Source organism: Pempheris klunzingeri, chromosome 3 (genome assembly GCF_042242105.1).
Source record: "Pempheris klunzingeri isolate RE-2024b chromosome 3, fPemKlu1.hap1, whole genome shotgun sequence".
NCBI lineage: Eukaryota > Metazoa > Chordata > Actinopteri > Acropomatiformes > Pempheridae > Pempheris > Pempheris klunzingeri.
In genome coordinates, this window is record NC_092014.1 from 17,227,749 (window position 1) to 17,243,144 (window position 15,396).

The following is a 15,396-nucleotide window of genomic DNA, read 5'->3' on the forward strand; positions in this document are numbered from 1 at the left end:
GTTTCCCAGCCACTGCAACTGGAACCATAGGGAGAACAGAAGAGAAGAGCAGCTGCTGGACCGATGGAGAAGAAGAGAGCCTCTCCTCATCAGTATGGTTCACTGGAGCGCACCGAATGGAGCAGAGACACCAACAAACCAGGTTACCAACACTGCAGTCTTATTACTTTGCGATATATTTACTGCATTTAAAGCAACCTTTCTGAATGTACTTTGTATGTCCTACAGTATTACTGTCAGTTATCTAAATGTGTCAGTGGACCTGATGTTCTTTTTACCATAACATTGCTACTAGGGGTTGCAGTGTCTTTAGTTTAGTGAGAAGTGAATATACAGTGACCTTGATCTATTTCTACACCGTTTAATTCATAGTATAGTATAATCTAGTATAATATAGTATAATCTATTGTGTCAATACACAACGCTCATGTATGGTTTCATAGGTTTGTGTTCTGTTTTAACCCACTAAAACGTATAACAGGATTACTATAGTTAGTTTTTTTTTCTCTTATACTTTTATAAATAGAACCGATCAATGTATTTTTCTAGTTGCAGCACAGGCAGCAGCTCTGAAAATGTCAAGAATCCACAGGTGGCTGTTCTTCCAGTGTGTGTGTGTGTGTGTGTGTGTGTGTGTGTGCGTGTGTCTAACTTGTGTAAGCGAGTGCCCATTACTCCTGCACCTTCAGTGAGGAATGATGACCCACAGCGACTTGGCGGGACTTTGGATGCATCTAAGCTATTGCGCTCAATAGACTATTTGAGGCTATTTTTTTTGTTCCTCAAAAGCCTGCAGCTAAGAATTGTTTTAACGATCGATAAAGCTTGATTTTCTCAATGAATGATTTAATCTATAAAATGTGATCAAATATGCAGCACAATCTCTTAAAACTCAAGGTGATGTCTTCAGATGTCCCATTTTGTCCGATCAACAGTCCAAAGCCCAAAAAAATTCAATTTCAAATTCTATTTACAAATAAATATGCCAGAGAAAAACGCAAATCATTGGAGCAGCTGACACCGGGGAACATTTGACACTGGTCAAATGATTAATCACTCATCAAAATAGTTTCTGATTCGTTTTCATTGAAGTTCTGTTCCTCTACATTACCATCTAGTTAAAGCTTTTTGGTTGCAACACCATCTATGAAGAGCACTGATGTGATCAGTCAGGTGGGAAGTTTACAAAGCTGTGCAGAGTCTCTGTTAAGCCATATGTTTTTCCTTCACACTGAAAAATTCAACTTTTCCTTTATTCACATTTCCCCTCCTCTTGTCCCCTCCTTCAGCTCATCCCTCCTCCTATGTCCTACGCCTCTGCCTCTTGATGTCTAATCTGGCTCAGCTGTCTGTATGCGTGCTGTTCTACCTCATTAGGCGTAAAGCACATTGTTGCAGTGTGAAAGAGAGGGATGGAGTCGCAGCAAACTCGGCTCATGATAATTCACATCTCAAAGGATTTGGATAAAGAGAGGGGCAGGGTTGTGGGGATTCAGGGCGAAATGAGCAAAAGCGAAAGATGAGAAACGCTCACTGTGAGACAGTGAGAAAAGGGGAGAAAGTGTAAAGGAGGGAACATCTCAGAGAGGTCTAGTGGTGAGTCATAACTGCTCAGTGGCAGACTAACCTGTCCTAGAGAGCCACTGCAGCAGAACATGCCGTCTCTAACGATGGAAGAATGTACTAAGCTATGATCATGTTGGACAATTATGTTATACATTATGATAACACACCTGAGCATCAGTGCTGCATTCAGCTACATGGAAAGTCATGATCAATAAAGCTTGTCTGAGTTTTTGGCAGGGATACATGCAGGCAGTGCGAACTACAGACAATCTCCTGTATATCTGCTTGTGAAATGTGCACACTCTTCTGCATTGGCTTACCATTGTCTGTCACATAGAGGTTTGCTTTTGAATCAACACGAATCCTGAGACATGTTTTGACGAGAATGCATTTCTTTGTCATGGCATCAAAAGCCTCTGAGACCAATGAGAAAATGACCTTTGAAATGTGATTACAGAATACTAGTTACTCAGTCTGTTTTAATCTGTTAAAACAGACTGTTTTAATCTGTGGAATAAAGCTGAAACATTCTAAAAACATACATTTAAACCAGGCAATGTCAACAGTGCCCCACACTGATTACTGTCAAACTTTTTTTTTTTTTTTAAACTTCTTCAATTTAACCAGAATTAAAACTGAGGAAAGTTTTGTTGACTCAACAGCAGCAGTAGCCTTCTTTTCTGACCATATGACCACTCACTTTAGCAAAGCCGCAGGCATGACAGGTTCAGGTTGCTTAGAGCAATGTGCACTGCTTTGATTGGTTCTCTTGTTTGCATTTGCACCGCCTCTTGTCTTGCCAATCAGTAAGGATGCTCAAAAGTTGAGCAAATAGTGCCGAAGGATGGAGAATATAGACTGTGTTTACCCTGTATAGTGGACTCAAATCATCCCACAATGCATCGTGAAAAGTAGCACAACCGATGGTCACTAACCAAGCACTATATACCATCATGCATTGCATGGACAGAAGAACATATTCAATGGTGCAGTGAGTAGTGTCCCAAAGTGTTTATTCTTTTTGCGGATGAGCTCAGTCCTCTTCATTGAACTCCCTAGATAGTGAGTAGGGAGCAGTTAATGATTTCAGAGACAACTGTTGAAACAGCTCTGTGTGAAATATCTTAGCAGCTTGATGCTGCTGCTGGAAATATGCCAAAAGAAGGCATTCCTAAGCAGCGAAAAGATGCAAACAACAGAATGAATGTTAGATTCCTCACATGAGCTTTTTACTGAAAAGAATATATTCAGATGTAACCCTTTATAATCACGTACATTTTGATTTTTAACTGCAGTTTAATTACAGATCTTTCTCAGTAACTGTAATGGCTTACAATAACAGTTATTTTGCAATTTTATGACATGTAAGTAGTTACTACCCAACACAGTCTGTGACAAAATCATGAATGGGATGCTCCACTCTATGTTGTCTTACTGACTACACAGCACAGCAGAAAAGCAGAACAGGTGGAGCTAATAGCATTATCGAAGACCCCTTATTCCTTAAACCTTAAATACCAACAAATATATGCTGTGAAAAAAAGGTTTATTCATTTAAAATCTCTTCTGTTAAGGATCTTTAAGTATTGAGGGTTGAGGATTAAGTTTAGGCAAATAAAACAATTTCTTTGAAATAAAAGTAGTTTGTTTAGTTTTCTTATACTTATCTATATTCTATAGGAAAACACCAATAATACAAAAAAAAATCACATTGCCAACACGTCACATCCCATTCACTTTTTATATACAAAAGATTTGTACCATATATGCTTTATCTGAGCTGTGGTTATTTATTTTTTTGAGCTAAAGCATATTGATTAAATGACTGGTGTGACATTTTGGAAAATCCACTTATTGCTTTATTGCCAATTGTTAGAAGAGAAGCTTGACTCATCCATCTAGTCTGTGCAATAAGCACAGAGGTAGAGCAGGGAGGCAGTTAGTCAGCTCCAGCAAATAGAGCCATTAGCATTAAGCAAATGTGATACAACAGTTTAGTTAGTGAGCTTTAGAAGTGCCGGTATACATCTTTTTGAATTTTGGTCCGAGCCATGCCAACTGTTTCCCCCTGCCTCTGGTCTTTAGGCTAAGCTAAGCTAATTGTCTTCTGGCTCTGGTGTCTTGGTTGAGGTCCAGACATGACAGTGGTTTTGATCTTCTCATGTAACTCTCAGCAATACAGTATGTCAACTATTCCTTTGAAACGATAAAGAATGCATGAAGCAAATAGGGTGCTGTAGAAATGAAGGAATCCTTAAGTGCTTTATATTTTAGCATTTCCACTTCCCTTGTCTCAAAGTCAATGCTTTTTTTGATTAGGTGCCTGAAATAAGATCGGTGGTTGATAGACGCATTTAAGATTTTCATGTTTAATTATATCACATAAAATACCATGTCAATAATATACCACTCTCGAATTTTGACGCATTTGCACGTCTTAAAAATTGGCTAAAGGAGACTACAGTGTGTTTATACTTCCACTCATGCAAACTATTCTAACTCACACTTTTCAACTTGTAGATTTATCAATTTATAGTATTTTATGATCACATTTTGTCAGATTGTCAGTAGTGTTGCTTGTTGGTGATGTTGCTAAAGTAGCGTAATTTGTTTGTAGCCTAACAGGATCTCTTTTTTCTTCTGCTGACTGTACTGAAGGTGCAGATAGCTCCATGTGCATCTTTTTATGCTTTTAACCTTATTGACAGTTACGCTCTGCAGCAACTCAGTGTTGTGTATCCTGTCAGATATCAAGTGATGATGCTACACTGACGTCAGCCATATTTGTCATCGTGACAGAGTACAGAGTGTCTGTCTGAAGAGCTCTGTCTGTACTTCAGGGTCCCCTTTTGTCTGTCACACAAAGCACACACTGCAGTTTTAAGCCCCCAAACAAAGCTTTATTGCCAGCAGGGATATGAGTCCATGTAAACCAGCAATTATCACTAAGCATGCTTAATGCTTCCTATGGCGCTTTTACTACTACCCTGAAGTCATGCAATCCCAGTTTGAATTATTATGATACACTTCTCTTCTTTTCTGCCTTTTTTCATTCAAGTGCAGAAGATGTGTCATCACAGCACTTTGAACCCAGTCAGCTCCAACCTTCCCCAGGGCTAAATGTGACCAGAATAGATATATTACATACTAGAGCTCTACTACTTAATGGTGTGTGTATACAAAGAGGATTTAAGGGCCCCAGGAGGCAACGGGGGCTGTCTATCAGTGGTGGTATTAGTATATGTCTGGTTATGTCCGTCTCAGCCCCCATGTTGTGCAGCTCTCTGCAGGGCAGTGACAGTTATCCAGGACCGCTTCAGTGCTACTGGGACAATTCAAGGGCAGGCAGTGGTGATTTGCTACAAAAGTGAAGTTGCACCTGTCACTACAAGTCTTTGACAGTCTACCTTCAAGAAGGTCAACCATACTTGGATCTCAGGGTAAATTAAATCTTGATGTTGCAGTTAAATGTTTGATATGCTGGCGTGCTTGACTCTGGTGCTGCTGCTGTGGCTGCTGCTCACAGTGTACAGTAGCTGTCACAATGTCACAAAGCCCACACATTGTTGTAAATGAGATATGTCCAACAAACAATGTACAATTGTTTAGTATTTACTTTATTTTAGATTGAGGATTGAAATTTGTTTTAGGAAATGTCTGTGTTATTTGACAGGATACTGTGAAAAGGAGAAATAGAGGGAGTGGTGTGTGGAGTGGCATGTATAATGAGACAGATTAAAACACAGCACTGTGTTTAATATGACTTTTCAGCAGGCCATCAAGGCATACATTCTGCTGTATATTATTATTTAATTGCCTGAAGGCAGAGCTGTTGTGTGTGTGTTTTCCACACACATGGATTACTTACTAACTTGTCATTGTTCTATAGAAACAATTATGAACCGTTTTGTTGTTTCTGTTAAGATGCAGTATGATGAATTGTCTGATGTAATATATTTTAAATCATAGTAATGATATGAATAGAATAGAACAGATTAGAAAGCATTTATTGTCATTGTACTGGGTACAATGAGATTAAAAAAGGGCAGCTCCTTAAAGTGCACAAAAAAGTATAACACAGTATAAAAAACACTAATAAATAATTAGATAAGTGGCATCAGTGCTGGAATGCAGTAAAGCAATAATGAGGTGACATCAGTGCAGATCAGAGTTCAAAAAGGTGTCAGCTTTGGGGAAGAAGCTGTCTCTGAGTCTATTCGTTTTTGAACGAATGGACCTGTAGCGCCTGCCAGAGGGCAACAGGTCGAAGAGGTGGGAGCCGGGGTGAGTGGTGTCCTGATAATGAATAATAATTATACTACCTTTTGATTACTCCTGACAAGTATTGGCTGTAGTACATTTATTCTAATCATTGCAAAAGATGAATTTCACACATAGATTCTAATTGCTAATCACATACTGTGCATATTATAAAGATTGACAATTATCACGAGCGACAAAAGCCTTTATTTGTCACATGACATGGTGTCCTAGTGTGATGGAGTGTAGATTTTTTTCTATTTTTCTATGTATGATTTCACGGTGTTTCACTGTGTTACAGATTCACATATGACTCTTTGCCTTAGAAAGAATAACAGCATTTTGAACACTCAATTGATCATTGTATTTTCTTTCAATAAATTGATCAGTTTTAAGAAAATAGTGGAAAATATCCATCACAGTCTCCCAGAACTGTTTTGTTTTGTCCCACCACCACGCCAAGTCCAAAAGAGATTTAGTTTTAAAAGATGTAAAAGATGATGAAAGGCAATTATCAAAGCTGTTACCAAATAAGTAATTAATTATTCAACCAATCATTTATTTCCAGTTGGGAGAGGTTCTCAGGTCATATCCTGTGTGTAGTGTGTGATGATTACACCAGGGAATTACATTTTGCCAAAAGATTGACACTGAATGACTGACGGAGTGAATTACTGTATCTCTCTACAGCAGAACAAGACAGGGTACACAGAAACCACAGTGTTTATCTGACAGCCATATTGGGGAGAAGCTTATTTCATGGGCTGACCCACCAATCTGGGTTTAAGCAATTAATCAGTTTTGTCTGTGTGTGTGTGTGTGTGTGTGTGTGTGTGTGTGTGTGTGTGTGTGTGTGTGTGTGTGTGTGTGTACGTATGTGCACGTACGTGCGTGCACATGTAAGAGAGAGAGGGAGAGAGAGAAAGACAGCAGCCTTGTGAGTTATGCCAACCACTGACACATGGTAATTTGTCTGTGATGCTCTGCTCCTCAATAAGCAGCAATGACAAAGTACATCTGCTGCAGCTATTCATACAGTTTAGAATCCAGAGTCATATATGCTATTTTGCTGCAGTTGTAAATTGGATAATGTTTGTATGACTGTGTATGTGTCTGCCTGTTTCTGTATAGTATTAGTCGGTTGAAGATGTGTACTCTAAACAAGCTGCATGTCCAACACTAGTCTTTTATAACGTTTAGCAAGACTAAAAGCTGTCCTTCTCTTTCTGCCTGTCTCTCTCCCAGAGGACGACGTCGTTTCCATGGCAGACTCCACCATCACCGTGGACGACATTGAGGGGGAGCTGTTTAAGATTGAGAGGATCAGGGATGTGCTGGTCAGGAGGGAGTCAGAGCTCAGATACATGTGAGTGGCCAACACCTTGCTATTACTTGGAGTCATGGCTGCCATCTGCAACTAGTGTGACTACTGAACAAAGCAGGTTCGTTAAAAGCAACAATCCACTGCCAAAGTTCAGTGCCAGTGCAGACAGTACTGTGATATTTGAGTGGCAAGGTGGGCAGTGTGGATGTCGGTGGTGGATGAGTGTATGTGCCTGACTTTCATATAGGAGTTTGCACCCTGTTACAGACCTGGTTTATATTTATATCTTAACCAATTCCCTAGCCCTCTCAAAACATAACTATACACTAACCATAGTTTATTTGCCGAACCACAGTCTTCCCTCAACCTAAAAATTAAAAAACAATCATCATTAAACATAATCACAGAATCATTTAACATCAATGTTCTTGCCTGGCCATTAGGTTGCTTAGTGCACATCATGCTTAACTCAATATAATTAGACACGGTTCAGCTTTGTGTCAGTTAAAGTTGTAGCCTACTAAGGCTCAGATGTGCTTAATGGTAGCATAGGATGTTGATGTTATCATGCTAACATGCTGGCTTGTTAGACAATGGTCATTTTGAGTTACTGGTGGTGCTGGATTGGATCATTAAATCAACAAGATTCATCATCTCAATATTTGTGTGAAATTCCATTCAATATTTCAATATTTTTCACACTGGATAAAAGTGCAATTCCATCTTCCAGTGATTTATCAGTTCAACAGATCAGAAACACACATCCTAGCAGCATTGCCCTCTGTTCTCTCTCAGTGTTTTTCTCCCTCACACCCCAAGCTGGCCCCCATTAAAATTTCAACAGCTTTACCATTGTCTCTGCTAAGCAGGCTAATGCATGGATATTTATTCATCCACTCCTCTGAAAGATAGGCAGTAACACTGCTCAGACAGCGGGGGGAACGTGAGGTGTGATGGTGTGGAGTAGCAAACAAGAGTCAAGCAGATAAAGTGGGAGAATGACAGACAGGAGGAAGAGAGGGAGGGGGAGGAGGAGAGGACGGAGATGGAAAATCACAATTTGAAGGTCCACAAACAAACAAACCCCAACCTGTGTTTGTTTTGTTTTAGTTAGTTAAGTAATGCGTACCATTTGTATTCCAGACCTCATGGCTATTTCTCCACCCTCACGTCTGTGGAGAGCATCTTACATGACAGGTGGATGAGGCACGGTGGCGAGGCTCACACTCTGCTGTCATTGATTAATGCCGCTGTGAGTGCCCGTATGCGTGTGTTTCTAAAAAAGATTCAGTTGCTGTGATACTGAGACACGTGAGGGCCACTAAGCCTGAGCCAGGATGGCCCAGAGGGTCTTCCACTTCCACCTCAGTGTCAGTGATGATCCGCTGACTTTAAAGGCCGTTGAAAGAGAGAGTGTGATGCAGGCGGAGTGATGTCACAGGACCTCTGGTCAGAACAGACGCGTGTGAAATATAAGATCGACTTTTCTCTGTTTGAATTTTATTTTCCCACACAGTCAAGAGTCAAGACTTCACTTCTCACTATAGTTTAAAGTAGAAAGGGTGCTGATATGCAGCATGCACTCTGTTTATCTTTGTGTGATTGTTTTGGTTCCATCATGCCTGTGCAGGATGGATGACATTCAGCTGTGCAAGGAGATCACTCGTCTGAAGAAGGAGCTGCACAAATTAGTGTCCATACCAGGTAGGAGGATAAAAACAGGCAAAACTTAGAGACTAAGAGAAAACTAAGAGAAAGTTTGACATTTTTGGAAATAAACTAGAACGAGAATATGGATGCTACTCTGATGACAGCACACTAAATATGAAGCCAGAGCCATCAGGCAGTTACAGTAATTGTAGCTTTATGCAAGCTTAGCCAAGAACAATGACTGAAAGCAGGGGGAAACTGGTCTGGCTAACTCCAACGTTCACAAATCTGCTGACCAGCACCTCTACAGCTCACTAATTAACTTGTTATATTGATATTATATATATATATATATATATATATATATATATATATATATATATTTAAATAACAACATATGATTTATTGTTATTGTTATATTATCTTGTTTGTTTAATCCTTACACTTTCATCACAGGTGTGATAAAACAGCAGAATTACTTGGCTGAGCTTTGTAGGTGATAGTATGTGTATTTTTGAACTTTGGACAAAGCCAGGTTAGCTGTTTTCCCCTGCTTCCAGTTTTGGTGCTAAGCTAAGCTAAGCTAATTGCCTCCTGGCTTCAGCTTCATATTTAATGTGTCAAGCACGAGAGTGCCATCAATCTTCTCGCCTGAGTCTCAGCAAAAAACTAGTAATCACATTTCCCAAAATGGAAAATTATTCCTTTGAATAAATTGCTGGAAAGATTTCCACATACAAACAGATAGATACTCAGATGTCTTGTGTTGCAGATAATGACAAGTCCAATGAGGACCGGCAGAAGGAAGAGGAACTACTGCAGCAGATCCACAAGCTGGTCGAGACCAGAGATTTCCTGGTGGACGACGTGGAGTTTGAACGACTCAGGTGTGCTTCTGCCTGTATGGTTTCATTACAGCCTAGTAGGAGTCCTTTGGTATCTCTGTCACTATAGGCTGTGAATGAATAATTAAAGATAAAAAATTTAATCCTGCTGCACATGCAAAGCCACTACATATAGATGCATTGCACATATAGCACGTTCAGTGTATGTATGCTGATGAGTATTATAGGAAATGCAGCTGCTCCCTCTGAGTTGTTTTTGAGATGCACTCATAGAGAACGGCTGTATTCAACTCACAGTGGGTCCATTGTGCAGGAGGTGAGTTGCACTGTTTGGTAATCTTTACAGGAAATGAATGGGCACTCTGCATTCTTGCTGATCTTGATGGAGCGTATGCACCCTCGCAGGCTCTTTATTAATCTGACGCTCAATTTGTAATTTAATGTGACTTGACAGTGGACCACAAGATGTGATATGCAGTGTAAAGCATGTTTTTAGGTTTAATCTTCTCACCACTCCAATTCCTAGTCAGTATGAAGCACTGTAGTTTGTGGGATGAACACTTTGTATTGGCAGTTGACAGCATGCTGTGAAAATGCTTAAGGGCTGCTGGGAAGGTGAGAGGCAGGAAGCAGGAGAACAGTGTGGAAATGGATTGGAGAGAGGGGTGCCCGTGAAGGTGCTGAAGGCAGTGTTGTCCATGCTGATAAATATAGTTTGTCTGCTATTGCTATTTCTCTCTTTTCTACCCTGACTGTATTTCACAAGAAAGTTCTGTCTGTTTCTATTTTCAAAGCAGGACAGATTCGGTAGAATTAGCATGCTCTGTGTAACAGAACATGTCAGATATCAGTATATGTCTGTTACATACATCCTGGTGTATTTAAAAGTATAGAACTTCACGGGGCACTGCAGACATCCAAATAACCAAATATGCAGGGTGTATTTATCTAATCTTAGAATCTCTTCATAGAGTGAATCTAATCCCTCCTAAAAGCCAGAACTGCACTGATTTCTTATCCAGCGGGTAACTTGGGAAGGTGTTTCATCTCCACTTTAGTGAAATCGTCTTTCGCCTTCTTTGAATTGCTCTTTCAGTACTTGTAGAATAGACGACATGTCCAGAAAGTGTAAAGAGGAGACCCTATTTGACTTTTACATCTGATTCCTATCTGTATCTGGACATATTTTCGCCAGCTTCTCTTAAAGATTAAGATTGATTCAAATTGAAGATTAAATTCTTGTCCGAGTGCTTTATGCACTCATGTGTTCCCATGTATTTTATATCAATCTTTCTCAATGTCTACAGGGAGAACGAAGAAGATAAAGAAATGGCAGATTTTCTGAAGTCCAAATTCCCAAGAAATATGAAGAGGACAGGTATTTAAGCATAAAGAGAGCTCATAAGCAATGGCAAATGTCCACCTTGTTCCAAATGTTTTATCTTCTTCAAGGTGATTTCCTCCTGACTGATTCACAGTCAAAATGTAAATGAGAGTGCAAAGGGTTGCCTTCAACACATGTGAAAAAATACACCACTACATTTTTGGAGATCCTCACGATGTGATTTTATTCTGTTCTTCAGGTGCACCAACCAGACGGGTGCCATCCAGGGCTCAGCAGACCTCCTCTCCCTTCACCAAAACAGGCCTCACCCTGCTCAAGGAGTGCTGTGGCTTCACGTGCTCCATCATGTAGCCTGGAGTCAAAATGGAGGGCCCCACTCCAGGGCTGATGCAGGGGCCACAAACCGACATGGCCATTCCACAGGAGTCAATATTTCCAGTTTCAGCTTTTCAGTCCGAGAAAGACTTTGAAGCATGGATGGAGCTGCATGGATGCGAGTTCAGAAAGAGGAAGAGCAAGGGATGTTGCAAAGATCATGTGGTGTGTTTTCCATGCCAGGACCCAAGTTGGTCTTGTGTTGGATTTGTTTTTTTTTTTCACCCTGAGTCTTTGCTCTCCACATCATCTCACTCCTGTTTTAATTTTTACTCCTCTTAATCATCTCTGCTCAGCCAACTTCTTCTGGTTATCAGTTTCTAAAAGGCACAACCTAACATCCATCCATCCATTATCTATACCGCTTATCCGTCAGGGTCGCGGGGACAACCTGACATATTGTATTAATTTCTCTCTGTCAGGCAGGAAGGATGGTGTTTGAATGACAGAAATAGCATGGTAGCACAGTAGCGAGTCAGGCATGTACTGTATATGGTACACACTAATTGGATTCAACTACCACGACATGCCTGAAAGTTTTATTTCTAAAGACTTAACTGGGTTATGATACCTGGCATCTCCTCATTAAAAAGCTGTTTTGCAGGAGTCGACAGGCCAATGTAGACACAGCATTAAGGAAATAACAATAATGACACTGACATTAATCTGGAGCTCTGTTAGTATACCTGTGATTTGACTCCAGATCCAAATTGGTATAACCTTTCAAAAAGTGGTGGTTTGTAAAGACAGAACTGATGTCTCATCCTGCTCCACTACCCTTTGATAATATTTAAAGGGCTGCCTTTTTATATGATACAGTATTTTCCCATTAGTGACATCTTCCACGTTGCATACTGAGGGCTGTGGGATCAGCCCATGTATCACCCCCTGCTTTCACTTCAGCTACTGCATCTTAGTTAATTGCTCATTCCTACCATCCATGAATCCACAAATGATATGAATTGGCACGGTTACCCTGTAGACCACTAGACCTTCAGTAATATGTATATACCACTTCAGTGACAAAGACACTCATCACGCCTCATCATTAAGGTACACTTGACAGCGTTTTAGTGGGTACTTTATGCTTCATGTTGATCAGGTGGCTGGGGGCAAAACTCTTCAGCCCACTTCCAGTATGAGTAAAACATTATATTTCTGTCGCCACCTCACATTTTATCTGTCTTATCTGTCGTTATGCCCTGAATATGTACCTATAGGAGGTGTATCCATGTCCCTTACATTGAGCATAGGGATGGCCAATCGAACTACAGAGCACAGCTCTGTGTTGCCAAGAAGAATAGTCGCCATAGCAACCTTGTATACCCCATATCTTTACAATGAGACACTGAGGAAGGTTGAATGGATGGGAGAGTTGAGACTTCATAAATGTGACAAAAACAAATGCACAAGCGCTATCACGGTTACCTAATGAAAGGTAGACAGGAGGCAGAATAATATTGCTGTTGTAAATGTGATTTTCATTATTTTGGAGTCACTCTGGGGTGACATGGCCTACTTAGGATTACAAAAAAATCTGTCATAATTGAGCCTCTGAATCCCTTTCACACCCTTTTAGATAAACTAACAACTGCTTGGAGAATAAGTAAACACAAGGCTGCCCTGCTTGACTGGAGAGTAGATATACTGGAGATACACAGCTCATATAGTAGATGCTAATTGAAAATCTCTTTCATCTTTTTGATCACTACAGATGGCACATTGCTCAGAGAATCTCCAAGTTTGTTTTTCATCCTTGTCTGGCACAGTGTTCTCTATCTCCAACTTGTCCTTGAGATGGATACAGCTGTCTCTTTTGTTCAGTCGCTACATCTTTTGATATTCAGTCTCAACATGTCAAAGAGGCTTTGGGTCAGATTTCACCCAGCAACAAGGTCTGGTGCCATCGCGGAGGTATACAGGGGAATTAGATGTATGACAATAATGCTGAAATTATGTATGTAACAGGAATAGTATGGAAAAATTATGAAATAATAATAAATAATGGGCTTGTGTAAGTAAAGTGAGAGTAAAGTGGATACTCTGATGAAGTGTAAACCATTTTGCTACAACTGATTTACTGTCTTTGTAATGTATGTTTTGAAAAAGACACTAATGATTTGATGATTAGTTGAACTTCCTTACAAATACAAAATCCTTTATCTGAGGCAAAATAATCAGTTTATACAGTAATTAACTTTGCCTTTTTAAGTGTGTTAAGCTGGACAGTGGATAAACAGACCAGTCTGTCCTGATGAAGACCCTTATCTTATCAGTACTTATTTTTTGCATGCGGACTTTGAGTATGTGACATGTTTCTGTTCTTCAGTTTTCACATTTAGACATAAACCGAGCCATTCACCACCATCAATCAAGAATTTTCTGAGGAAAATTCTTAAAGACGTGGAAGAGACCATGTAGCCTCTTAGGAAAGACATAGCGTTGCAGGAGATAGAGTCGGAGATAGAAAATCATACATGAAGAGAGTTTGAAGTGGCCGAAAGCAGGAGAGAGGAGGAAAAAGAGAGAAAGAGAGCGGGAGGGCACACAGTTGGCGAGGGGAGAGGGAGTCTAATCTTCAGTGTGAGTCATCCTTAGTGAAAATATCGTAAGTTCCCACAAGGACAGCTCTCAGTGAAGGCTACGTGAAAAGGGCAGGAGTGTCATTCAAACACCATAATCACGTCCGCCTTCTGCACAGCTCACTGTGTATACAGTTAGAGGAGACAATACACACGTGTGTGTGTACACACACGTGCGTGAGTGTGAGTGTGCACTACGTGTACCTGTATGTGTTTGTGTGCCTCTGAACACGAGGGTGATAACAAGAGGTACAGTAGCTGTCACTGCTTTGTTACTATGGTTACTGTGACTGGATGGTATGCTCTCACTTCTTGTTTCATTTGGTCGCGCTATCTAATGAATTCCAGATTGTAATGCAAGGCTGCATGTGTTGTGAAGCTGCAATGGCGAGACTATGAGGACCTGCTTTTATAAAGTTGAGTTGAGGTTCAGGGTTCTTAAATGTTCTCAGTTAAAGCTGCAAATGTAATAAATTAAATCTTATCTCAAGATTCAGTCTTATTATTACAATTAAACGTGTCCCTGCTTTTCTCACACGTGGACTGAACAGTTTTTAGATGTGGCAAAACATGTCACTGACTTGTGTTTCTTTCTGTTTCTGTCTGACTTGGAAGCGCTGCAGAACGTGCTGTGGTGTCGCACCTCGTCTGAAGGTGACAAAAAGAAAGTGAAGTGGAAAATGTTATCACACAGATGGCAGAGAGTTAGACAAGAGATGAAACGATTGGCTTAGCTTAGCATAAAGAATGGGCAGAGGAAACAAGCTGTCTCTCTCTATAGTCCAAAACTACACCTTACCCTCTAATGCTTACTAATTAACACGTCAAGTTGCCACTGGTTGCCTGGCAACCTCACAATGATCATAAGACTCCAGGAAGACGACCCGCCCTGCTCATGGGTGCATTAAGAGAGCTGGATACGGTGCCACCACTCCTTCTTGCTGCTAAATTGTCCCAGTGGCTGCTTGTAGTATTGCATAAAAAAAAAATCCCCTGCTTCCCACAAAGCATTTTCCCCAAACACTACCGTTATAAGAAAAACATCTGTTTCTTCCTGCTTCCTGCTATGCTAAGCTAACTGCTAACTTCTGGCACTAATTTGATATTTTATGGAGAGAGGAGGGATAAGTACTGATCTTCTCATCTAACTTTCAGCAAGAAAGCAAAAAAGTGAATTTCCCAAAATGTCAAACTATTGCTTTCAGAAATTACTTCTTGACTTTTCTTAAATGACTTTTTCTTGACTTTTCCTTTCCTTTGGTAATGTCTTCTGAGCTTACAGTGATAAAGCCGTTAATACACGTTTCTGGCTGCACACATAAAAAGAAAACAAATTAAACAGAAAACCTCTTGTTTTAACTTTACAGAACTGCTCAGTATTCGTCAGTGACCCGGCCTGTTTTTACCTGTGATAACAAACATGACTGACATTCAGTTGCTCCGGAGCAG

General features: G+C 40.3%; 1 protein-coding gene across 1 annotated transcript; it reads left to right on the forward strand.

Annotated features, from left to right (window-relative positions):
• Positions 1–63: 63 nt before the first annotated feature.
• Positions 64–11,341, forward strand: LOC139199394 (bMERB domain-containing protein 1-like). Its single transcript, XM_070828460.1, has 6 exons — positions 64–142; positions 7,072–7,192; positions 8,781–8,854; positions 9,573–9,687; positions 10,953–11,023; positions 11,229–11,341. The coding sequence occupies exons 1-6, from the start codon at positions 64–66 to the stop codon at positions 11,339–11,341; spliced, it is 573 nt and encodes a 190-aa protein (XP_070684561.1).
• Positions 11,342–15,396: the final 4,055 nt, after the last annotated feature.

Excerpts from the sequence above, each read along its gene's own strand:
- LOC139199394 (XM_070828460.1), top strand. The coding sequence starts at position 64 with ATGGAGAAGAAGAGAGCCTCTCCTCATCAGTATGGTTCACTGGAGCGC. Across the intron at positions 143-7,071 it reads CAGAGACACCAACAAACCAG|AGGACGACGTCGTTTCCATG; the intron begins GTTACCAACACT and ends TCTCTCTCCCAG. Across the intron at positions 11,024-11,228 it reads AAGAAATATGAAGAGGACAG|GTGCACCAACCAGACGGGTG; the intron begins GTATTTAAGCAT and ends TCTGTTCTTCAG.